Source organism: Fusarium pseudograminearum, chromosome 1 (genome assembly GCF_000303195.2).
Source record: "Fusarium pseudograminearum CS3096 chromosome 1, whole genome shotgun sequence".
NCBI classification, from domain to species: domain Eukaryota; kingdom Fungi; phylum Ascomycota; class Sordariomycetes; order Hypocreales; family Nectriaceae; genus Fusarium; species Fusarium pseudograminearum.
Window position 1 is genome coordinate 4611027 of NC_031951.1, and position 23907 is coordinate 4634933.

Consider the following 23907-nt stretch of genomic DNA (forward strand, 5'->3'; position numbering starts at 1 on the left):
AAGGACATGCCGTCCTGCTATAGCTAAGCTAGAGGAAACCCACGCCCAAGGCACGCGCTGCAATCTTACTCCATACCCGCGGATTTTCCTTCAATCGGCCGTCACGATACGGAAAACAATTGAGAAATTAACGGAGCCACAATCTGGTCAGCCCCTTGATTGTGCATGCAGGTCATCCATAATTACTGTACAGTAGTGTAGAGGAGCAAGTTAGGTAGTAGTAGTAGTAATAGTATAGTTCCATACCAAGAGGAGCCTGCGCAAGTGCAGCGCGCAATTCGAAAAGCAATTGCGTTGAAGAATGATGGACCCGATTACTAACTAACGCCAATTCAATTGCAACACCATTCAATAACGGTCTAGACAATAAGGAATGTTGTCGCCCAGACTCAACATGCATATACGTATGTATCTTTGTGGCATGGGCAAATTCTCAAATTCTTCCGTCAGTCTAGATCTCATCAAGTATCAAAAGCCAAGCGCCCAGAGTCTTGGAAGTAAATAGCCGTGCCAAGCAGCCAAGCACGATTGATGGTTATGTCATGGGAAATCGGTAGGCGCCGTCTTGGTATCTCGGATGATCAACGCATCGTCTTGGCTATAGGGAAAAAAATGCATCTTCATTGACATGCGACGCAATCGCAATCGCAATCGGAATCCGAATCATTTTTCATCATGAAGCGACTGCATACAGATCGTCTCGAGAAATCCAAGTTTGGTGGATGGGACACGTCGTCAGCCATTGAGGCGCATTGAGTCCTTGGAAATACAGGTACATCAGCAATCCAAGTTTAACATGCGAGTGATTATGGCTTAGTAGCCAGTACTTTGTTTGTGCAACGGGACACAAACGTGGTAAGTAGAGGGCTGCTGCGATAACAGCTTTCTTGCAGCAAGACAAATAACAAGCAAGACAAGAAAACAGACGGGTAAGCCAAGACCACACGCGTAATACCACGCATGGCTGCGCAAGCATTGCGCAACGCCGCTCACAAGATCTGGCAATATATGCCATACTCATGGTGAATAATGACGGCCTCCGGTCAGACGGCAAGTTGCACTATGCGTGCAGCGTCGTTCAGTGCGAAAAAGAGAGTCGCATGGCAGACAGGCGCATTCTCTGTTCTCTGTTCTCTCCCGTGTGCATGCGCACGTCCATCTTGGCCGTATCACAATGTTTGTAGCAGAAACGAAACATCATGGTGACATCGTGGTTGTGATAGTTCGTTTAATGACCGGAAATATGTTTCATCAACCGGCCACTCTCGACTTGAGGAATCTTGGCATGCTCGGAGCGATGGAAAAACGAAATGACTAGACACCGAGTATTCTGCATTCTATAATATCTCGGAAATGGTGAACAGAGATAAAAACATGCGCAGATGTTGGTCGGGGCCAGCTAATGCCTCGCGATTCTGTACAGGCCGGGTATTGAACTGCCATGATCCGGGCGCAACGCCCTGGGAGGTGACGGTCAAGACAGCTTCAAGAATGTCCACATAGGTACTTGCTTGGCAATATGCTTAACTTTCACACACGTCCATATCTTCGGCTCCGTGGTGTGTTGGTCACAACTCACAAGTCGCACTTGACCTTTGCGACTCTGATGCTGTTTCAACACGGATGCAGCGTGGCAGTATGTAGACATCTGCTACAACTTACGTGATATCATCTCCTAGTTTGTTGATCCATAGCTGGTTTGGAATTGATTGTATGAGTGAATTTGTTGTTGGGATGGGGATGCAGGGTCCTCTGGAAAACTCGGATCCGTGCATCCACGATTCAATAGCATGCTCCAATTTTTCCTCTTTACTAGGCTAGCTAAATATTCTATGAAGCTGACGAGAATGGATTCTTCTCCATCAAATCTCGCGCCAACCTTTGGAGACTCGTGGAGCCTTTCTGAAATGGAGCCTCCTTTTTGACAGATGCATACTCTGTACATATGATATGTAGAAGAAAGGTACGGAGCACTATCGGAAGCTGACCGCTAAAGTCTCATCCATCGTCGATCACTGACGGACTGATCCCGGTCTACCTCACATACTGTACTGTATAGGACTAGGCATTGATTGATGTTACGGTCTGAAGAAGGGGCACGCAGCTGTGTGTTATTCAGGTCGCTGCAGAGCTTCGATACTACATTTGCTGTGCAACTTGTCATGAAAGATGCCAAGGCCTCTTGCGCTGACAAGGTCACTGGCTTGTCTCAGACATATCAGAGAGATGGAGAGTAGCCGTGTTGCCAGGACAGTAATTTTAACATGCCTCTCTCTATATTACTGCAACGTGAACGCCATCCCCAATTGTACCAAAGGCGGACACACCATTGTTGGATATCCGACCGATTCGTTTCAGGCCAGATGTACTCTGTCTGTACTGTTGTAGCACTAACATCTACCTTGAGGTAGCATGCCAGTATCCCCCAGCCGTTGAACAGGTTCTCCAGTCTAATTTCCTTTCAGAGCCCCAGACTCAGAGCAGCACTGACATCATATTCAAAACGCCTAGTGCATTCGCCGATTCGCGATTATACAGGCATGTACAGAGTAGTAGGTGAAGGTGCAATTCGGGAATGACGGCACGGATAGATAGGATACCAGATGTATACGGGGGCAGTCGTGGGGACTACCATGGGGAGCTAGCTGCTAAGACGATGCATGCGAGAGCCTCATTTGCCGGCGCAAGCCAACGACGAGGCAATTTGGCATTCGCAAGTGATAACAGGTGGGCTGCTGGCGAAGCCAACCAAGAAACACGTAAAGGAAACCAAGAAAACCCGCGTCTGGAGCCTCTATCTCCTAGCTTGGGGCGCTTGGTGTTTCTCTGTTTTGAGGGAAGTAATGTCCGACAGTGACAGGGCACTCAACTCCGTGGAACTCGGGACCTTGGGACCGTGGAGACATGGTACATAGTACGGCCAGTCGCGGCTAGCAAGTGAACTAAGTTTATTGCTAGTGGAAGGGAAAAGAAGTGGATATCAGGAACGAGCGTCCAAACCAGTGGAGCATGGGTGGGAGAGCACCGTGCCAGTCTCCAGTTGACACCAGACCAGAGTTATCGGTCCTAAGCCCTAGCCACGTCGCCGCCTCCGGTGAGGCTTTGATAACAGTCTATACTATCGTGTTCTGGATTATACCTGGCTCTCAGTAACCACGGCAGCCGTGACTTCCGTGGGAATATTATCTTTTAATCAGATGAACCCTGACATTGTACGGTACGGTTAAGAGCGAAGCCGAAGCTGTATCGTGAAGCCACTCAGACAGAGCGTGGGATGTTTTTCGAGGCTAGCCAATGGTACAGCAGCGGCTCCATGAGTGCCGAAGGTCTCGTGCAAGCCAAATCGCTTGGATCGGTACAAGCGGGTCCTTCTAATGCAGGCAGGAGAAAATCCCTGCATTTTCTTTGGGGTTGTTGGGGTTTGGATTTGGAGAACAAGCGGTCCTTTCAAGGTCGACGACACCTTCGGTTCAAGGAGTTCAGCAGCATGTGTGAGACATGCAGAGAAGCGAGTGGTGCTATGTATCATGACTAGATCGGGGCTTTGATAGGGCAATTCCAATGTGTCCAAGTATCTCAGCGACATTGACGTTTGTGTATCATGCCGGGCCTACAATGCTATTCTTGAAGTTTGGTTTACCCATGGCTTGATCAATAGCCAAATCGTACTCGAACAAGCTCTGTAAGTGGAGGTGAAAGGACAATGGCATGACATTGGCCTTTACTATCAGTGATCAATAGTCTATTGTTTACCTATGTGTCAAATATGACAGATTAAGGCGCAAAGCGGTGCAGGGTCATGGAGCGAGTAGGAAGAAGTCCATGCTTTCATGAAGAGTCGTACCCCAGACTATGGCGGAGTGAGTTTCCGTACGTGTGTACGAATAAAGCTGGAGCGGAGGCTGGGACTCCAAATCAACACAGCGCATCCATAGCTGAGGTAGCACCGCGATTGCTCCATATGCCCGTACGTAGGTCCCTGAATCGACTAAACAGAAAGCTTGGCTGCTCAAGGAAGTACCTCTCCGCAATCGTGCACTGTTGCCAAGGGAACTGGGGTGAATGAAGGCCGAAGCAATATTGTTGATAGCGCGGTTGGATTTTGTCTGAGATAGGTATGAAGAAGAGTGAGGCGGATGGAAGAGAACAAGCCAGCGCCATAGGTTGTCTCCCGCGGGATGAAGAACTGGAGATTGGAGAGCACAGCTCACGATGTGCAAGGTGCAGCCAATAGAATGGTGTCGACACTTGCTTCCAGATTTGACATTAAGCTCCCGTCATCAATATCCCGCATGCTACCTACTAAGGTAGGTAGGCAGGAAGTCAGCGCCAGTCTAATAATAAGCTCATGGGCATTACCCGTAAATGGCTAATCTCAATGCATTGAGTCAACCAACAGGTGAAGCGACGGGAATATCCAGCAGCATGAGCGATATAGCAGCAGTGCTGTAGGAAGAGTCTGGGTCGAGTCTATTTGCTTGGTACAGTTTCAAGGTCGTCAATTCCCTCATACGATCAAGTGGCCAATTGCAGCCATGGCCAATTGTCCTGTTTCTCTAGACAAATTTCAGGATGCCCACCAACCTCCTAGACTGAACGCCTCCCGGGCAACCCCGGATCCGCCCAGGACCGGGCAAAGATGGGGAAGATGCACGAATATGCAGTCAAGAAATGCCTCGTTACTTGGCATCAACCGTGAAAGGGGATTGGGTAGAGTTCGGTTCAATGCGACGCGATGAGACGGGCCGGGTCCTTCTGGAAGCACATAGCTACAGGACGTACGGAACAGCAGTGTTCAGTCAGTTAAGCAGGGCGCATGATGCAAATATTTCAGATAGTTACATCTAACCTGAATTGGCTTGTCGGCGGTTTAGTGGGAACAACGGATTAGAAACTGTCTAGTGCTGAATCTGATATCCCCGTTTGTAATAATACCGGCTGTCTCTTGTTACGTGGTACGTATGTACGTTAGATATGTACAGTACATGGATACAATATAGTAGTATCGTATTAAGACGTAGGGTAATGGATGTGTCAAATAAACAAAAGTGGCGGCATATTGAAACAACAAGGTAGGAATCGGATATTAGGTTCAGTAACGATTTCCGTAAACTCTTACAACAACATACACAAGGCTTGCGGTACATGACTGAGAGCTTCAGCATATAGTGACCGCTTCTTAGAGAACCTTGTAATACGGAAACGGTGAAACGTTTGGATGCGATGCTGGACCTGGAATCGGCAGGAGTAACAGTAATAGTAACAGTATTAGCAACAGCTATAACGGAGCGCGGCAAATAGTGCGGTGAAGGGACTCTCTAGAGAACAGACAGACCCGCCATCAGCGACTCAAGATATGTCAAACTGGATAAGTTCATGACCAGAAGAGGACTTACCGAACCCCCGTCTTCGGTAGTCAGTGACCTAGTTAGGGTTGACCGAGAGAGTGGCTGGTAAAAAGAGTGTACACCGCGAGTTGCCCGTGGGGACTCACCAGTAGACACACCGAGGCAACGGCAACGGCGCCAGCGAAACCCGAAGCCGACCAATGCGAGGTGGGCGTTGAGTTTGCTGGAGAACGGATATCGCGGGTCAAAAGCGCCGACATCGATAAACTGCCAAAAAGCCGCGGAAGAAAGCGAACCTAAGCGACCATGACCACCATGTCCCTAGGTCCCCCAGTTTTAAACACAAACATGCACCCCCACATCAAATCCGATGGAGAGTGGATGCGACAAGCTACAAGGTGACCCAGACCCAGACCCAAGACCCAGAAAAATAAATCCACGCAAAAAAGGGCAAAGAGGCTGACCTGAAATGTGACTTGGATTAGGCCATGCCAGACACAAGTACCGTGTGTTATTGGTCACCAACTGTCTCACCTCTTTTACTCTTAAACATTTGATTCTGTTTCGTCGAGCTAAAAGGCAAAAAAGATGATCCAAATGACGTAGAGTGTCCGGGTGTTTATTGGCGACTCTGGGGCGCGACCTGGGGTGCCCTGAAGCTGACGGGGGTTCGCAGGGCCCTCTTTTTTCTTTTTCGCTTTCTTGTCGCTACAAGGAAAACACGGGCCTGGAAACTTGCTTGGGCTTGGCTGTTTACCGAGGAGGCGACAAGACCTTTCCCCCTCCCCCTCGATCGCTGGCCAAGTCCCACGAAGTTATGGGCTTGAAAAGGTATTGGATGAGCAGTTGCATATCGAGGAGGGTCACCATGGAAAGACCGGCTTCTAGAAAATTTCCTAGAAGCGCGGCTGCTGTACTAGGATCCATAAATTTATGCACACCTGCATGAGAGAGAAGGCTTTAACAGCCAGCTGCAAAGGTCCCAAATAATACCTCACATGGCCAAGCCGGACAGAAACAATCGACCTCAACCCTGCACCGCGGGGGTTCAGCACCATCGTGGTTTTTGTGTCAAGCATTTTTGATGCACGCATTTTTGTACGCTAAAGCTTGGCAGGGCTCCGGTCGTTGGGACAGGGCTTGGAGACAGAGGCTAGGCTGCCGTTTTGGCTGGAGATCCATGGGTGGCTTGTCCAACGTAAAAGAAAGCACTGTAAAAGTAAAGTTCACCAGCGTCGTGCAAGCTGTCACCCCAATCTCAATTCCAACCTATCGTCTCGCCTCGTCTCGCCTCGCCCGCGTTCACCCGCACGATAGATCGAGAACGCTAACTACTGCGATGCAATAGCGGCGCTTCATGCGCGTGTTTACTGCACTGTACTGTACAAAACAGCTTACTTACAGAAAGCGCCAGTCTGAACCTCATCTCCTCGGTGTCGTTTACAAACGGGCCCAGGTCAGCCAAGCCGATCCAGCCCAGGCGAGGCCCTGCAAAAGCTCACCCATGTCGCGAATCAGACCGTATGTATCTCGCATTGCACATGGCTCAATGCCCTGCACTGTACAGAGTACGTATCCCCTAGCCTCCATTCGAGACCGGGCTGCCAAGGCTGGCAGAGCTTCACCAGCTGCCGATAACGCGATAGGCCATGGCTGTCACGGACAGTCATTCAGCGGTCACACTTTGCGTTTGCGCCTTGGCGAACGATGGATGCCGGACGATGTCCTTACTTGATATGAACCTGGAACTGTTCCGTCATAACAGGCCATTGCGCGCCTGGGAGCGCAGCGCGCTCTCCTCCTGGCTTGGCCCTGCACGACCAAAAAGCTTGTCGTACACGATACGTGCGATTGCCTGTCATAGAATGGCAACTATCATGACCATCCATCGAAACACGGCGATCCCGTTTTCGGCCCTGCCTGGACTGAGACCCTTTTTTGCAAAAGAACGGTACAATTGGAAATAACCTCATGATTCCTCGTGTTCGCACCAACCCAGGACCTCGGATGATTGATAGGCCAAATACGAGCGAATCTAGATCGAGTATGATAATGATGTAGAGTAACCGACAAGCATAATCGTCATCGAGCGGGATCTGTAAAGCTATTCATTGGAGATTGTCAGACAGAGTTCCCAGTCTGGTCAGTTCCGAGGCCGATCGCGTGGGGCAGGTCTCAAATATGCTGCAATTAGAGTAGAGTATGGTTAATTAATATGTATGCACTTTATTGTATGTTTGCTGCACAGACTGGGCGGCTTTTAATGTCACATCTTGATCGCGCTTCGTTATTTACTACTACCTGTTTCAAAAGTGGAAATTGGGAAATTGAACGACATGCGTGAACGGCGCAGAATCGATACACGTTGCGATTTGCGAACCAAGCGAGCAAATAACTGGGATAAAATTTTGATCATCTACACCTAATGCAATGCGGTTGTGCAATCCAAGTTATGAAGGCTCACCGAGTCATGGTATAGCATCACGCATCAACACCTTCAAGTCATAGTGTACAGTACCTAGCTCGACGAGTCCCCAAGGGTAACGTCAATGGATAAAATAAGGGTCTTCAGCCAACAGCTCAAAAACAAGGCTGGCGATAGAGAGTATCTTTTACATAAACGGTAATCCGTTCTTTGGCCTATCGCTCACCAAGCGGAGCACATGATTGCCATCCTTCTCCAGTATCTTGAGTCGCGACTTTGCTGACCGCCAGGGATGGACAAGTCAGTGTCGTCATCCTCTCCAGTACCAGCAGTCTACAGTACAACGGAGCGGGAAAAGAAGCAGCCTAGAGAGCATGGGGGAGGGGAGGAAGTTCTCCCATGGAGGAAAATCCCTCAGCGGATTTGGGGAAGCTCGACTCCAGGTACAACCACAACTGGTAATGGCATACAGCAGAGGTACCGGGGCCCCAGTGAAGAGGAACAGCCATAAGACACCAAAGGGCTTTGTACTTTGTAGGTTCAGACACTGGCAGGCAGGGGCTTGGAACTGTACTCTGTATCGTGAGGCAAAATCTGGCAGTGAGGCAATACCAAACAATCAAGGGACCGAGACTGATGTGCATCCCACATTGTACAACGGGGGTCTTGTCTTGAATGGGATTTAGCATCTGCTACACAGTGCTTTACAGTTTTTGATGAGTTTAATAAGATGCTAATAACCTTCTCTTAGTAGAGCGCATAACGTGCAGAGACGATACGGAAGTTTGGATAATGGAAAGTAAAATTACTCGCTCCGTGGTGGAAACTTTTTTTTTTTTTGGTGTATTGCCGTTTTACAAGTGCTAAGATCAGGGAGTACAATCCGCGGACATTCCCCTAACCCATGTAACGTCGAACCTAAGGAGCCAGGTTATTGTTGTATGCTTGATATGTACTCTGTTTTTGGGATAGACTTCCATGCATTAAATTGCATCAAGATCGAGGCAAATCGCCTCTATCATGTACGACATGGATTAATTCGTGATTCCTTTGGTATCTTTTGGTAGTCGTCATTGTCAGCCATCAGCTGTCAGCCACGAGCAGGCAGTTCAAGATATGAGACAAAGGCAGCCAATTGCAGCTAGCTAATTGATTCATGCTCTGAATTGACTTTTTTTCAGATTTCCCCATGTCCTCTATTGTTTACACCTTGTGTTATGGCCCCCCTTGTGCTGTATCTCCAGGGCAATTTTAGATTTCGAGTCTTCATCTGAGTCTAGTGTAGCTGCAGGTTGGTCCTCTCAATCTCTTTTTTCTCCCCTCTGGCACTGTCACTGCACTTGTAATGCAATGCAGTCTGTTCAACCCTTTCCACTGTACCTCCACTGCTGAGATTACCGTCTTGTTTCCATTCCCCACGTTGAGCGCCGCCACACACTGTGCTCTGCACCTGCATGGAAGGACCTAGGCTGGACCGAGGAAAAGCTCGACAAGAGAAAGGCTGTCTTTACTGGACAAGGATAAGGGCAAGTCGATTTCGATGGGGCATCAGCGACCGACGTTTCATACTTTCACACCCTAGCACACAGACTTTCCCCAATTGGCACACCCTAGCAGAAAAATTGTAGTTGCGACTGAGGAAGGAAAAAAAACATCGATTCTAACGAGAAAACGAGAGAGAAAAAATCGATCCAACCGACGCTACCGGGTACGGCAAGGGTAGCTTCTACGCTGGCGTGCTAGCTGGTGCAGACGCTACGCACTCTTTTGTCTCTAGTCTCTCGGTGGACGCTGATGCTACGGTACTCTACTGCGTTGTTTACTGTTATACTAGCATGAGGTTGATTGTTGATCTGCAATGTTGTTGTACTTGTGATTTGTGGTTGTGTTTTGGTTGTTACGGGCTACGGTTTCTATCTCGTTCTCATTTCTCATTAACTTTACACCGTGTGAGAGCGATGAAGTTTTGGTGTTTATATATGCATAAGCCAGACGATTTAAAGTATGACTGATAGACAGTAACCACATCATTAAGCTTAGGTTTGTTCATGTGCATGCGACAATACAGTTCAGTACGTACGTTTAGGGTAGCGTTGGTTTACAAGAGCGTAATCACGTCGCACCTCATGTACTTTCCTCCCAAGCCAATAACACGAGAAGACTAGGGTAGATGAGGGTGTAGCTAAGATGTAAAGAGGGTGTGATGAAGTTTCCTTCCTTTGTCAAAATCTGCTGTAGATACGTAGCTATTCTCTGCCAATCTCGAGTCGTGTCGCGCGGACATTAATCGGCAACGTAGAAACGGGGAGAAAATTGAGCGCATAATGGAGAAGGAGAGTGGCACTGGGTTACGTGCAGTAGATTCGCTCACTCAGCAAGTGCATAATGGCGACATGAGCAAATCAATGGCAGTAATTACTGGTCTGCCACCGCGGTACTATTACATATGACAGACAAGTTCTATACGGAGGGATTCGACTGGACTGGGACTGGCTCGACGGGGGCTGGGTCGGCAGGGCCGTAAGAGGTTGGCACAATTCGTACAGTGCAAGAAAAGGCGGTTGTTTGTTGCTAGCTTGTATCTCAAGGGCCTTCCGGCCGTACCTGGAGACAGCATGGAGCTCATAACCTGGGGCATATTGGGATTCGCGAGGGACCATGCCAGGAACCTGCGCGAGACTCGTGGGAAGTGACTGATGGGCCCCATTCTAATCCACCCGTCCCGGCTTGGAAAGACCCATCCACTTCTTTGCGCGGTGGAGCCCTGCGTCGCCGTAGGACCCGTTTGATAGACCCCGGTCCATTCTGTTCTGTCTCTTGTGAAGGGGGGGCCACAAAAGACAGAGCGCAGCGAGTAGGGGCGCCCATGTGCAGCAGAGTGAGAGACAATCAGTCTTGGAGAAATATGCAGGCCTTGGGTGTGGGATCCACTTTATGACCAGGTCTCCATCATTTTGATCAGGGCCGAAGTCTGTTGGCAGGGGTATGCGAGAGCGTGGGCCGGCAAGCTCGCCGGGAAAGAACCAAAGCTCACGCATCTTTCTCTGAATTCAAATAGAAGCTCTCGCCCGGCCTCAACTCACTTTCTTCTTTCCCTTCCTCTTCACCCACGAATGCTTCATACATAAGCGTCCCTAACTTCGTGCGGTGCTTAGACACTTTCTTCCTTTTTCCCCTCCCCCCAAAAACCTTGTTCCTCTGTTTCTCTCAACAACAGAAAACAGCAGCACCCACCTCAGCTATTATTCTCCCAATACCTGCTGCATACCTATAGCCGCGTTCTTCAATACCTAAGAATCGACATTCTCTTTTAACGTCACCTACCATGGCCGAAGAGAAGGCGGTCGGCGCGCCCGCGCTCGACACCAACATCGAGACTGGCGGCTTCGATGAGAAGCGAGGACAAGCTCCCGCTACCCACAACCCCAAGGCTCCCGTCGCCGAGGATGAGGAGCCCGATGAGGACATGGATGCCCTGATCGAGGACCTCGAGTCCGAGGACGGCCACGAGATCGACGACGACGAGGAGGCCACCCCCGGCGGTGGACGTGTCGTCCCCGAGGACCAGCTCCAGACTGACTCTCGTGTTGGCCTCACAGAAGCTGAGGTTATCGCACGCCGAAAAAAATGGGGCCTCAATGCTATGAAAGAAGAGCAAGAGAATATGATTCTCAAGTTCCTCATGTTCTTCGTTGGCCCTATTCAATTTGTGATGGTGCGTTTGTTTCTATTCCTGCTCTTTTTCGTGTCTTTACCCATTCTCTCGTCTTTTCCCCGTCGGTTTTCGTCGAGTTTTGAGGCTACGGCAACTTACACGATGTTCAACTGAACACACAAGTACCGGACCCATATTTCCTCCGACATTGACCCACTTTTTCTCAACACCATCATATATCGTGTCGTATCTCAACTAACACCTCATATAGGAAGCTGCCGCCGTTCTTGCTGCTGGTCTTGAAGACTGGATTGACTTTGGAGTTATTTGCGCCCTTCTTCTTCTCAACGCCTGTGTTGGGTTCATCCAGGAGTACCAAGCTGGTTCCATTGTTGAGGAGCTCAAGAAGACTCTTGCTCTCAAGGCTGTTGTCCTCCGTGACGGCACTCTCAAGGAGATCGAGGCCCCTGAAGTCGTTCCCGGTGATATTTTGCAGGTAATATTAAACTCATACCTCTGCTCAGATTGAATGAGTAACTCATTTTTATTTTACAGGTCGAAGAAGGCACTATCATCCCTGCTGATGGTCGTTTCGTCACTGAGGGCTGCTTCTGCCAGGTTGATCAGTCCGCCATCACTGGAGAGTCTCTCGCCGTCGACAAGCACCATGGTGACAACTGTTACGCTTCTTCCGCTGTCAAGCGTGGTGAGGCCTTCGTCATCGTTACTGCCACTGGTGACAACACCTTCGTCGGTCGTGCCGCTGCTCTCGTCTCTCAGTCTGCCGGTGGCACTGGTCACTTCACGGAGGTTCTGAACGGAATTGGTAAGTTTCTAGGTCAAAATGAACCGAAAAAATTCATGCTAACAGCAAAACAGGAACAATTTTGCTAGTTTTGGTTGTAGCCACTCTTTTGATCGTCTGGGTCTCTTCGTTCTACAGATCTAATGGCATCGTGGACATCCTCCGTTTCACCCTCGCTATTACTATTGTCGGTGTCCCTGTCGGTCTTCCCGCCGTCGTCACTACCACCATGGCCGTCGGTGCCGCCTACCTCGCCAAGAAGCAGGCCATCGTCCAGAAGCTATCTGCCATTGAGTCCCTTGCTGGTGTCGAGATTCTCTGCTCTGACAAGACCGGTACTCTGACCAAGAACAAGCTCTCTCTCGCTGAGCCTTTCTGTGTTGCTGGCGTTGAGCCCGATGACCTGATGCTTACTGCTTGTTTGGCTGCTTCCCGCAAGAAGAAGGGTATTGATGCCATCGACAAGGCTTTCCTCAAGGCTCTCAAGTTCTACCCCCGCGCCAAGGGCGTTCTGTCCAAGTACAAGGTTCTTGACTTCCACCCCTTTGACCCCGTCTCCAAGAAGGTTCAGGCTGTTGTCGAGTCCCCTCAAGGCGAGCGTATCATCTGTGTCAAGGGTGCCCCACTTTTTGTTCTCAAGACCGTCGAGGAGGACCACCCCATCCCCGAAGCCATTGACCACGCATACAAGACGACAGTGGCAGAATTTGCTACCCGTGGCTTCCGATCTCTTGGTGTTGCTCGCAAGCGAGGTGAGGGAGCTTGGGAGATTCTCGGAATCATGCCCTGCTCTGACCCCCCTCGACATGACACTGCCCGAACTATCAACGAAGCCAAGCGCCTTGGTCTCTCCATCAAGATGCTTACTGGTGACGCTGTCGGTATTGCCCGTGAGACTTCTCGCCAGCTCGGCCTCGGTACCAACGTTTACAACGCTGAGCGCCTTGGTCTTGGTGGTGGTGGTGACATGCCCGGTTCTGAGGTTTACGATTTCGTTGAGGCTGCCGATGGTTTCGCTGAGGTTTTCCCCCAGCACAAGTACAACGTCGTTGAGATTCTCCAGCAGCGTGGTTACCTTGTTGCCATGACTGGTGACGGTGTCAACGATGCTCCCTCTCTGAAGAAGGCCGATACCGGTATTGCCGTCGAGGGTGCCTCCGATGCCGCCCGATCTGCCTCTGATATCGTCTTCCTTGCCCCCGGTCTCGGAGCTATTATCGACGCTTTGAAAACGTCCCGTCAAATCTTCCACAGAATGTATGCCTACGTTGTCTACCGTATCGCTCTTTCCCTGCACATGGAGATTTTCCTTGGTCTCTGGATCGCCATCCTCAACCGATCTCTCAACATCGAGCTTGTCGTCTTTATCGCCATTTTCGCCGATATTGCCACCCTTGCTATCGCCTACGACAATGCTCCCTTCTCCCAGACTCCTGTCAAGTGGAACCTCCCCAAGCTCTGGGGTATGTCCGTTCTTCTCGGTGTTGTCCTGGCTGTCGGTACCTGGATCGCTCTTACGACTATGCTGGCAAACAGTGAGGACGGCGGAATCGTTCAGAACTTCGGTAAGATCGACGAGGTTCTCTTCCTCGAGATCTCTCTTACTGAGAACTGGTTGATCTTCATCACTCGTGCCAACGGCCCCTTCTGGTCTTCCATCCCCTCTTGGCAGCTGTCTGGCGCTATCCTGATCGTCGATATCCTTGCCACCCTCTTCTGTATCTTCGGTTGGTTCGTTGGTGGCCAGACCAGCATTGTCGCTGTTGTCCGTATCTGGATTTTCTCTTTCGGTGTCTTCTGTGTCATGGGTGGTCTCTACTACTTCATGCAGGGCAGTACTGGCTTTGACAACCTCATGCACGGAAAGTCTCCCAAGCAGAACCAGAAGCAGCGATCCCTTGAGGATTTCGTTGTCTCTCTTCAGCGTGTTTCGACCCAGCACGAGAAGTCTCAGTAAACAAAGATGGTATATACCCGGAGCACCATCGACCGGACTTTTCACTTTCGCTACGTCCAAATTTGCCCTTTAATACTCGCACCCGAGTACTGAGACTCATGGAGTGGCAGAGGAATGTTTCATACCCCTAGAACGTCTATTAGACAATTAATAATACAAGTAAAATAAATAATTTGCACCCATCTATTGTGATTGTTCAGTCCCTCCTGTGTTGTTCAGTTTAGTTTCTGATAAATGTCCTTTATCACGTGACGTGTCAGTGAACTTTCAATGCTTAGTTGCGCCAAGGACCTCTCCTTCATCCTGGACGGCACTCTGTTCTAACTTTAGTAATACTTTCCTTTTGACTGTACGTGTAGACGTTCCAAATCCCATTCTCTTTTTACTAGGATCTATATCCAGGTCGCGGTGGCTTATAGGCGTCGGAAGTTGCCGTCTGTAACATCATTAACATGAATCGTGAAATTCCTGGCTATTACTTTGGTGCGTTGGCGCAGTTTGGACTGGAGATCTTTGGGCGATTAACTCTCAGACAGACCCAGAGAAGAAGAAGTACTTCAAAATCGAGAAAACACAGACAGCGCCATCGTCAGCCGCATGGTCCACAGACGCTGTCAAACGACGCAAAGTTGAAGAGAAAATCCAGAAATCTGTCCAACGCCGAGCACACTTGGTAAGAAACCACATCAAGCGCCACTTTATTACCAAGGATACAGTTGCATCTGCTCTTCTTGCGCGGGAGGCTGGCCTACCATATGCTGCGGAGCGCGGCCGCGGAAAATTAGAAGATGGAGATCTTGGTGCTGCTTCATGGGCAGAGGGCTTGGTAGCTAAAGGCAATGTCCCCTTCGCACCGAGCCTTGCAAGGCAGCGATATCCAAATATGCCATGCTTTTATGTCTCCGGTGAAGATGAAAAGACAGGCTTGGGTGTTGTTTATGCTAGTAAGTTTGGGTATCAATACAACATGTGGGCTGAACAAAGCAACTAACATGGTGTAAAGCTTTAGACGAGGAAACTCTAGTAGGGAGTTATATTCCTACAGACAAGAATGATTCGTAAGTGCTGAGTTCCCCTGAGCTGCAATGCTTGCTAATGCGACGCAACTAGAATTCACTTTTCTCGGGAAGACACCATAACTTCTGGTAGGGCTCTGTCATTCCGAAATGAGATGGTACGATGTCCTCAGATGTCGTCCGTCAAGTACCATCGTCCCTCACACAAGATGCTCTTGACCTCTCGTGAGCCGGACCACAGTTGTGGCCTTTACTTATTTTCACCACTGCTGTCAGATCCTGAGGATGTGACTTGCCCGCAATGGCTTCTTGGTGAAAGTACGCTTCGACTCTCCCCGATTGCTACATGGATTTTGCTGATATGAGATAGCGAATCATTACCAAAGGCTATCGGTTCGCCACGGCTTACACGATGAATGGATGGTTCATAGCAGCACGCCAGCACCCCCTTCCTCAGATCTTATTTGCGTTCTTGGCTCCAACAACGGTTTGCTGCAAGTACGCTCAAACGAGGCGCTTTCGGCCATTGCACCAAGAGTTGCCCCTAAAGACATGAAACTTCCACAAGAGATATTTGCACAAGATTTCCAAGAAGGGAATCACAATGTCTTGCTTGCTGGTGGCCGACAACCCAGGCTTTGGATAACCGACCTTCGTGCGCCACAGCCACAGTGGTCTTTTGCTAAACATGCAAGTTCAATCACGCATATAAAGAGCGTCAATCCATATCAGGTTCTCGTGTCAGGGTTACAGAGCTCAATGGCTCTCTACGATGTACGGTTTCTTTCGCGAAATCCGCGCGCAACAAAACCACTCTTGCACTTCTCAGGGCATCGCAATGAGGCACATATTAACATTGGTTGGGACGTATGCCCCGAGTTAAACGTCATCGCTGCGGCACAAGACAACGCGACTGTAAAAATCTTCTCACTTAGGTCAGGACGTCAACTACAGTGTCCGACAGTTGAATCTATACACACCAATGCGCCGATTAAAGCGCTTGTGTTTCAGAATATGCCTAGAGAGAGGATGCCGAGCCTGTTTGTTGGAGAAGGCTCGTTGCTGAGAAAGCTTTCGCTTGGAGCTTTAACTTGGGACGATGAGGCTTGATATATACGATTTAAGCAGTGTGTTATTCTTCTAAAATCTGATTAGCCTTGATCAGACCTCTAAAATTTTGAGATTGTGCCTGCGGTCACAAAGGTAGGTTGCCAGTCTGCAGGACAAAGTGTTGAACAAGCTGTAGCTGTCTCAGGAGGCAGAACCAAGTGAATGTACATGTTTTAGGTATCCAAAAATTCAGCAGGAGGTTTCCCTGATAGATCCTGGTACCAGGGCTGTGTTGGCTGGGTGGTAATATTTGCCAAGGGGATGAAATAAGTCCGACTTATGTGTGAGAGCGGGCCGGTCACGATGTTAGCAGTAGAAGTTGATGATTCCTCATAACTGGTGACAGAGTCACGATAACCAAAGCCATGTCGGTATTACATACGTTTTGATATAGGAGTAGCCTTTATAATGTTGCAAGTAGAAATGCTATATTCATAAGTGTTGTGCTACGATGAGAGATGGAAGCTTGACTCGATGAACGCAAAACAATTATGTTCTATCGTCTTCTCATGCCAGCTATAGACAATTAATATTCCCTTTCTGGAACTAAACTGGAGTAATAATGAGCTCTCGGAATTAAGATTGATAACTCTAAAGTCAACCTGGGTAACACTACACCTTATTTTTTATCCAAGTTGCATCACACGTTTCCTCCTGTTCAGCGGCCTTACACTCTTTGCATGATTCTTTTGAGCTTGTCAAGCGCGTGCAAGACCCCAAAGGCTCCCGATTCTTGCAGTTGGTGCACCTGCCATGGCAACTCTGTTGTTTGTGCCTCTTGATCGTGTCCGCAGTAAACGACTTACCACAATCCTCGCATGTTTTTTTACGCGATTCAAAGCCGTCACCGGGTTCAATGGAGCCATCGCATGATTTCTGATGCCGTTTCACATCACGCTTCCACTCTTCACACCTTTCGCAAATACCAGCACCAAAAAGACCCATTGTGGTAATGTATGGTCTTGTGCATTCGAGGGAGTTGTTGTAGCACTCTTCACAGGTGCCACGGCCATTTTTTACCAGCTTGCAAACCAGGCCCTCTTGTGTACATCGGTCACACCTGCCTAAGCACTTTCGTTTGTGCCCAGCTCTTGCATTGCCGGCTTCTACCTTTTCACCGCAATCCGGACAGATATCATCGACCCATGGGGCCCTATTCTTTCGGGTTGTTGACTGGCGAGGTGGCAGTGTACTCGAGTTACTGCCTGAGGCAAGCTGCCCTGAGCGGCCTTGAAACAAGACTTTTGGTGCTCCATGGCCTTTGTCCTGTAGCTGGAACGCGGTGAAGGGCTCGACATCACCAGGCCCTATCTGATAAGAGGTCTCTGGAGTGCCAGTGCTCATTCGGGGAGCCGTCTGGGCAGCCACCAGACCAGGGTCAACATGGCTGGCCATAAGGCGCTCCAATTTTGCTCTTGTTCCAGGATCTTGCTTGTCAGGTTCCGATTCCTTCCTTTGCTTTGTCGAAACTGGTATGGAAAAATAAAAAGGGATGACCGATGGTGGTTCGAGCTTCTCCAAGGTCTTCCACTTACCATATATGTCTCGATGCACTCCAGTCTCAAGCTCGTGATAGCCAGAATAAAGATCCCACATGATCTTTGCCTTGAGAGACTCGTTCTCCCATGCTCCCTCGGCGCTACGGATCTCAGGATCGAGGGCGACATCTTTCTGCAGCTGTTCGATAACTTCCTCCAGTAAAAATTCCACTCTTGCGCGTTCGATGAAACGAAGTCGGATGGAGTTGTCGTCTGTCTCCTCAATTTTTTGCGCTGTTACCAGGTGATTGTAGAGGAAATGCCGACAAACGACCCAGATCCTGTCATTCATGCGTTTTCCAAATCTTGCTCTTGGCCTAGTGTGCGCAAATGCTTCTGGGACGCCGACTGTCAGTCAAGCTTGGTTAGCGGTTCGAACTTATAATGGCACTATGTAATTCAAGGGGACTTACGTCTCAATCTCTCCCAGTTACTCGGGTTTAAGACCTGCTGCTTAAAATAGGCACTCTTGTGGCTCTTGTACAGTAACTTACAAGCGTCTGCTGAGTAGTTTCCACGTTGGTCGTCAGACACCAAGCTTTGAGCGACTTGTGCCACTTTGTCCCACGGCACATTATCTGCATCAAACATGTAACTACCGTCAACAGAACGCCTCACTTGCCCCAAGTCCTCAACCACTTTGATGATACCCACATATAGTACAGAATATCTCTGCAGGTATCTCTGGTGCTTGTTCTCATACTCTATGCCGTGTTTCTTCAAGAGCCCTGCATAAAAGTCTGCGAGAGCTCGGATACTGGGTGGCCCAGCGGTGTACCCGTGTTCCTTCAATATAAGGCGTGATGTGTCGAAGGAAAGCCAGGGTCGAGGATCGGACTGGAAATGTCGTTCTAACGTAGCCTGCAAAGCTGGAGTAAGTTGAACATTCTTGAGCCGACCATTAAAGAGATTCCACATGCAGCTAGGCGACTGTAACATGGGCAAGGCGATGTTGGCACCATCCCATGGAGGAACTGGGAAGTCCTTCGGCCTCAGGGTGTGTAAGATCTTGTGACTGACATCTGCGAACCATTGGTTTCCATGCTTGCGAGTAGTGTATCTCTTCTTATTGCAGGAAAGAAAGATCATCATACAGTTCTCTGCGAAAAGAGCCAAGGCACTCTTGTGCAGAGCCGTTGGGTCGTCATGCTTGAGAGGATATCGGAACATGGGAAAGAAGAACCAGTCATCGCCAGACTCGGCCATCTTCTCGTGAACAAATAGACACTGTCCATCACCTCGCTTTCGGAGTTCTCTAATATTCTCTGGACCTTTCTGCATCATGGTGTGATGGTCCCTCATCCTTCTGGACTCGCCCACCAGAGAATTCGAATAAATGGTCGATGATGCGCTACCGGCATAGAAGAAAGTAACCATATTTGAGCAGTGTGCTACGCCTCCATAGGCTGTAAGGAAGTGCTTGGTTTCGTTCGCAACGAGCTTGGTCATTACATCGAACTGATCAACAGTCCATTTCTGTAATCCCAGTGTATACTGGAGTCCAATTGGGATCACCGACGCATGTGTCAGTAACCGAACGAGTCTACTTCTATGGTTTTTGTCCGCGTTAGCCATACAGAACATGGCAAAGACTTGAAAAACAGGAAGCTCATTCGGATATTCTAAACAAAGGGCGAATACCACAAGTCGGTCGACGACTTCTTGTATGCGGGCCCGGAAAGTGAGGACTGCTTCATAGATTTCGGGATCGCTCATCATCATGGTCACTGTATGTGTATATAGGTTAGCTGATATCCAATATTTACCTGCGCATACCTTGTCAAGTATATATCAGAGAGACTTACCTGAAGCTTGATTGTCAGGAAGATCGCCAAGTATGAGTGTTTCATGATCATCTGTCAATACCATGGCATCTCTTTCCCCATCCTTCAAGGCACTGGCAACGATGGCCTTGACCCTAGCGTCATCCCCCAAGTCAATTTTGGACATTCTATTGTCCAAGTCATCCAAGTCGAAGAATTTTGACGAGTCTTCGTCGTCTTTCCAGTTGGCTTCAGGACGTTCTTCATCCTTGTCTCCCTCATCGTCAACGTCCTCAACGTCAACATCCTCGACGTCTTTGGCATTTATTGCATGCCATTCGTCCAGGAATCCCTTTCCTGTATTCTTTCGGTCGATCCCGAACGAAGGCAATTCCGTCTCGTTTCCGATTAGTTTAAAGGCGTTGCGCGCGAGAAAAAGGCATAGATCATCAGGAGGGGGGTGAATCGGGAGCAGTCTCATCAACTTCACAGCGTATCCAGATTTTTCTTGTTGTATAATGGGTTGGATGGCGACAATCATACTCGATAGAAACTCCTGCATTCGCAAATGCGATTCGCCCACTCCGCTGACGGCTATAGTGCATTCGGTTGGGCAGACAGCACATACCGCGAGAGGGCATGTAACGGAATCCAAAGGCGAAACAATGAAGACGTACTTCTTGTTATACAGATCTGTATGCATATAAGATGATATTTCTTGAAGGGCTTGATCTTGTGCATCTCCTTTTGCAAACGACTTTGTGAGGGATGATGGCAGTAGGCCATGCCTCGTATCTTTAGTTAGGCACAGTAAGACTTCTCGAAGTACCTCTTCTGTCGTTGTGCCCCCAGCCTGTAGAGAACAAACGTATTCGTCGAATGAATTTGCATCCTTGAATTTCGGTGTACAGGTGTCAGCATCACTGGGGGTGCTGTGTCGATTGACGTCGGAATTCATGGCGTTGATATTGTGATGATGGACGAGCTGGTTGGTTTCTGGTCTTGGGGAGGGAGTAAAAGAGATTCAAGAATGAAAAAAAGAAGAAAAGAAGAAAAGAAGGCAAAAAGGGTGCAGTAGAAAGAGGGAACAAGTAGATCGACGAATTTGTAGGCAGGCAGTTCTAAAGTGGAATCTTGCCAGTGTCGGGGCAATGCCATAGCAAGATCACCTGGCATGAATCACTGTTTTACGATATGAGAGAAACCACGAGAAATCGGACTAGAAATCCTTTCAAGCACAGAGATTGGACCGATAAACTGTTGACATTGTCGTACCACTCTGAGGTATCCAGAAAACAACACGACGGGTTGCTGACATCGACTTATGCTCCTATCCTCAGGTCTACAAGTGGTTCAATCTCATACAAGTTAGAGCATTTGAACTATCAAGTCAGGATACGCTAAAATGTATTGGGATGTTGCATTGGCGTTATCTTCTTTAGTCTGATAGGTTAGTCTCGTGAAATCGTGAGATACAGCATGCCTTTGTGGCACCCTCTCTTACTTTCCATTATCGCAATTCCCGAAGTGGCTTGGAAGAACCATCTAGAACAGACATGCACTGCAAGCAGCCCAGATAGCATGTTGATATGTGCAGAAATTGTGTCACCGTATGAAGAAATCCTCTACCTATGTATTCGTGAAGATATCTAAGATGTCTCTGTTTACGCTGCTTAGACCATACTGTAGGGTCATTTGTTTTTATATCATAGAAAAGCTTGGAAGCCATTTTTCTATTAGGCTATCCTATCTACATGTCTTGACCCCCCCTTTGATCCTTGTGCACAGGCAATACTAGTAAGCTACTTGGCTTTCTTGTGTGAAAAGTCTACACAGGAAACCACGGTGGGACAATCCTGGCACTTTCCTCCCCAGTGCCCTTTTCGCCGGCAAGGAATCTGTTTATCAACGCATCCCTTACATCTGCCATGGCAATTTCTGATGTGGCTACCCATTTCAATGTCTTCCTTGCGTACCCAGCATTTGTAACATTGCATGCCACTCCTTGGTCGAGTCTCTTGTTTGTGCGAGAGAGTGCCCTTGCAACCATTTCTTGGACAATGGATGCAACTCGACTTGCCGGCTGGCCGAATGCAAGGACGGTCAAGTCTAACACAGCCCTCGCACCGCCCAACGCACGAGGGTTCGTGCTCTGATACCATGTGCACATACGTCAAGCACCTCTGGCAAGTCCCTGAGTATTGCGGGTTTGGGGTCAGAATGCTATCCTTGCCCTCAGGTCGTTGCTGGAAGGGCGCTTCTCGTAATGTGTTCCAATATAATGCTGATAGCAGCAGGTTTTTGTTGTCGCCGTTGAACGCGAACTTGAATAGTTTTTCACAGACTTGAGCCGTGTATAGACCCTTGAAACCCTCCGGAGCAAAGCCTTCTGCTACTGTGTGTACCGATGTCCAATCTAGATGGGCTGTTTCCACGTGATACACACCCTCGTTCTGATTCTGCGACGAGAACCAGACGAGCTGCTGGGCCTCAGAAACTTTGATTACAGCCGCAAACAGGATAGCGAGCCGTAACCCCACGGCCTGTGTTTGCTTCTGGTAAGCCAATCCTTTCTCATGAAGGATTGCTCCATACATCTCTCTTATAGTGTTAACCATAGTTTGAGAAGTATCCTGCCCATGGCGTGTCAGGATGCTTTCACACGTCGCGAACCCCAACGACAACAGGTGTTGGTTATTGAAGATTTGCTTCAAATCTTCGATGAGGGCTTGCGTTGCCGGGAGTTGGCTTCCAAAGAATTGGGAAAAGGGGTCGTCCTGGTCCGCTGGAAGAGCCACGTTGGCACCGATAAGCCCTGGTGGGAGTTCAAGAAGGGGGCCAGGCCAAGTAGGATCGCTATCCTCTTCGTCTGGGAAAAAATACTTGATCTCTGCCTCAACTTCTGCTCCAACCTCCCCGTCCGAGTTTCGCTTGCGTTTTTGGGCATCGCAGCCTGTGCCGTACTCGAGCGACAAATCCTCCGTCTCCGATCCGGGCTCGGAAGAAATGGTAGCATCGAGGAGATCGTGAGTCCCGGGGATGAAATCTCCCTGCTCTTGACGTCGTCGAAGCTCCATGTTTACATACGTCCAGAAACAGTAATCACGTATACGTTCTGACTCCCCAAGCCCCGAAGCGTCTACTGGACCTTCTACTGTCCTGAGATGTATGTGGTACATTATGATCGAAACTAGTGACATCCCAAAGTCCTCGTCAGTCACAGCCGTCCATCCCTCGTGGATGTACTGGAAGTCAGGAGTTTGCCCTCGTATAGCTGCAACAACTTCTTCGAGGAGGCGCGCCACCCAGTCAGGTGGTATTGCCTGGGGGGATCTGTAACCTGTCGCGGTTAGGGTACGATTGAAGATACCGCATCTTACAAAGAAATCGGTAGTTCGACCGAATGGTGATATAATGAATATTTCCCGTTTTGTAGACCGTTCGGCCTCTTTAAAGTACTTGGCAATATTTTCCAAGATGTCACGCTTGGTGTCCACAGATTCCTCCTCAACATAGGACTGAATCAAAGACCTGGAAAGAATGACCTCGTTCTCGTGATCTTGCACGGCGCCTTGTGCTGCTGCGTAGAACGCATCTGTAGTCAGATGGTGGCCAGGCATGACAATAGAATAGATATCGAAGTATGCAGCTCTGGTATTGAAAACATCTGAATAATGGAGCGCGGCATGTTCTATGCCTGAGTGTTGAGTGCCGGTTATTGTATGCTCACTCTTCGAGACAGGTGGCGAGGTTGCAGACATCTTGAGCTTGAAAAGTAGATGCTGTACGCAGAGATAGGCCGGAATTCCGAGGATGAAATGAAGGCGGGTGAAAATCGAAGGAAAGCTGCTGATGAGGCGAATGCTCGTTAAGAATTGAAGTACTGATGACAGTGGAAAAGACGGGTGATACGTTTAAAGAAGTCTGGCAATGAGATGTGAGTTTGGTGATAATATTGAAAACGCAACAAGACTAGGGGACAGGCTGATACAGATATCAACAGACGGTGCAAGAAAATGAAGGAAGATGCGAACCAAACGGGCAGATGTCTATACCTGGCGTATGCCCAGTGCCAGTGCCAGCCAGTGCCAGCCAGTGCCAGCCAGTGCCAGCCAGTGTTAGTATCAGCTTGATATTGCTACCTAACTCTCGATAATGTCATTTAAACAGACCTTAGGCAATCGACTGACTACCTACTATAAGCAAGCTTCCTTTTAGTCAACAGTGTATGATGGTTAATATAAAGGGTTATACAAGAGGTTTGCGCAAACCTGCTTTCCCCCCTACATG

General features: G+C 48.9%; 5 protein-coding genes across 5 annotated transcripts, besides 2 other annotated features; 2 read left to right on the plus strand and 3 right to left on the minus strand.

Moving 5' to 3' along the window:
* Window positions 1–3223: 3223 nt before the first annotated feature.
* On the minus strand, window positions 3224–3586 carry FPSE_08530 (uncharacterized protein; the record flags this gene model as incomplete). The annotated part of the gene is made up of 1 exon (XM_009261648.1): window positions 3224–3586. One exon carries the CDS (start codon window positions 3584–3586, stop codon window positions 3224–3226), a length of 363 nt encoding a protein of 120 aa, XP_009259923.1.
* Window positions 3587–6620: 3034 nt separating this feature from the next.
* Window positions 6621–6645: a microsatellite.
* A 4453-nt stretch (window positions 6646–11098) lies between these two features.
* FPSE_08529 (uncharacterized protein) lies at window positions 11099–14190 on the plus strand (the record flags this gene model as incomplete). Its single annotated transcript, XM_009261647.1, has 4 exons — window positions 11099–11488; window positions 11700–11924; window positions 11984–12254; window positions 12308–14190. 4 exons carry the CDS (start codon window positions 11099–11101, stop codon window positions 14188–14190), a joined length of 2769 nt encoding a protein of 922 aa, XP_009259922.1.
* A 452-nt stretch (window positions 14191–14642) lies between these two features.
* On the plus strand, window positions 14643–16316 carry FPSE_08528 (uncharacterized protein; the record flags this gene model as incomplete). The annotated part of the gene is made up of 5 exons (XM_009261646.1): window positions 14643–14673; window positions 14727–15134; window positions 15194–15248; window positions 15301–15524; window positions 15577–16316. 5 exons carry the CDS (start codon window positions 14643–14645, stop codon window positions 16314–16316), a joined length of 1458 nt encoding a protein of 485 aa, XP_009259921.1.
* Window positions 16317–16983: 667 nt separating this feature from the next.
* On the minus strand, window positions 16984–20575 carry FPSE_08527 (uncharacterized protein; the record flags this gene model as incomplete). Its single annotated transcript, XM_009261645.1, has 5 exons — window positions 16984–17093; window positions 17123–17785; window positions 17852–18202; window positions 18268–19581; window positions 19660–20575. 5 exons carry the CDS (start codon window positions 20573–20575, stop codon window positions 16984–16986), a joined length of 3354 nt encoding a protein of 1117 aa, XP_009259920.1.
* A 68-nt stretch (window positions 20576–20643) lies between these two features.
* Window positions 20644–20686: a repeat region.
* Window positions 20687–21445: 759 nt separating this feature from the next.
* Window positions 21446–23378, minus strand: FPSE_08526 (uncharacterized protein; the record flags this gene model as incomplete). Its single annotated transcript, XM_009261644.1, has 2 exons — window positions 21446–21584; window positions 21790–23378. The coding sequence occupies 2 exons, from the start codon at window positions 23376–23378 to the stop codon at window positions 21446–21448; spliced, it is 1728 nt and encodes a 575-aa protein (XP_009259919.1).
* Window positions 23379–23907: the final 529 nt, after the last annotated feature.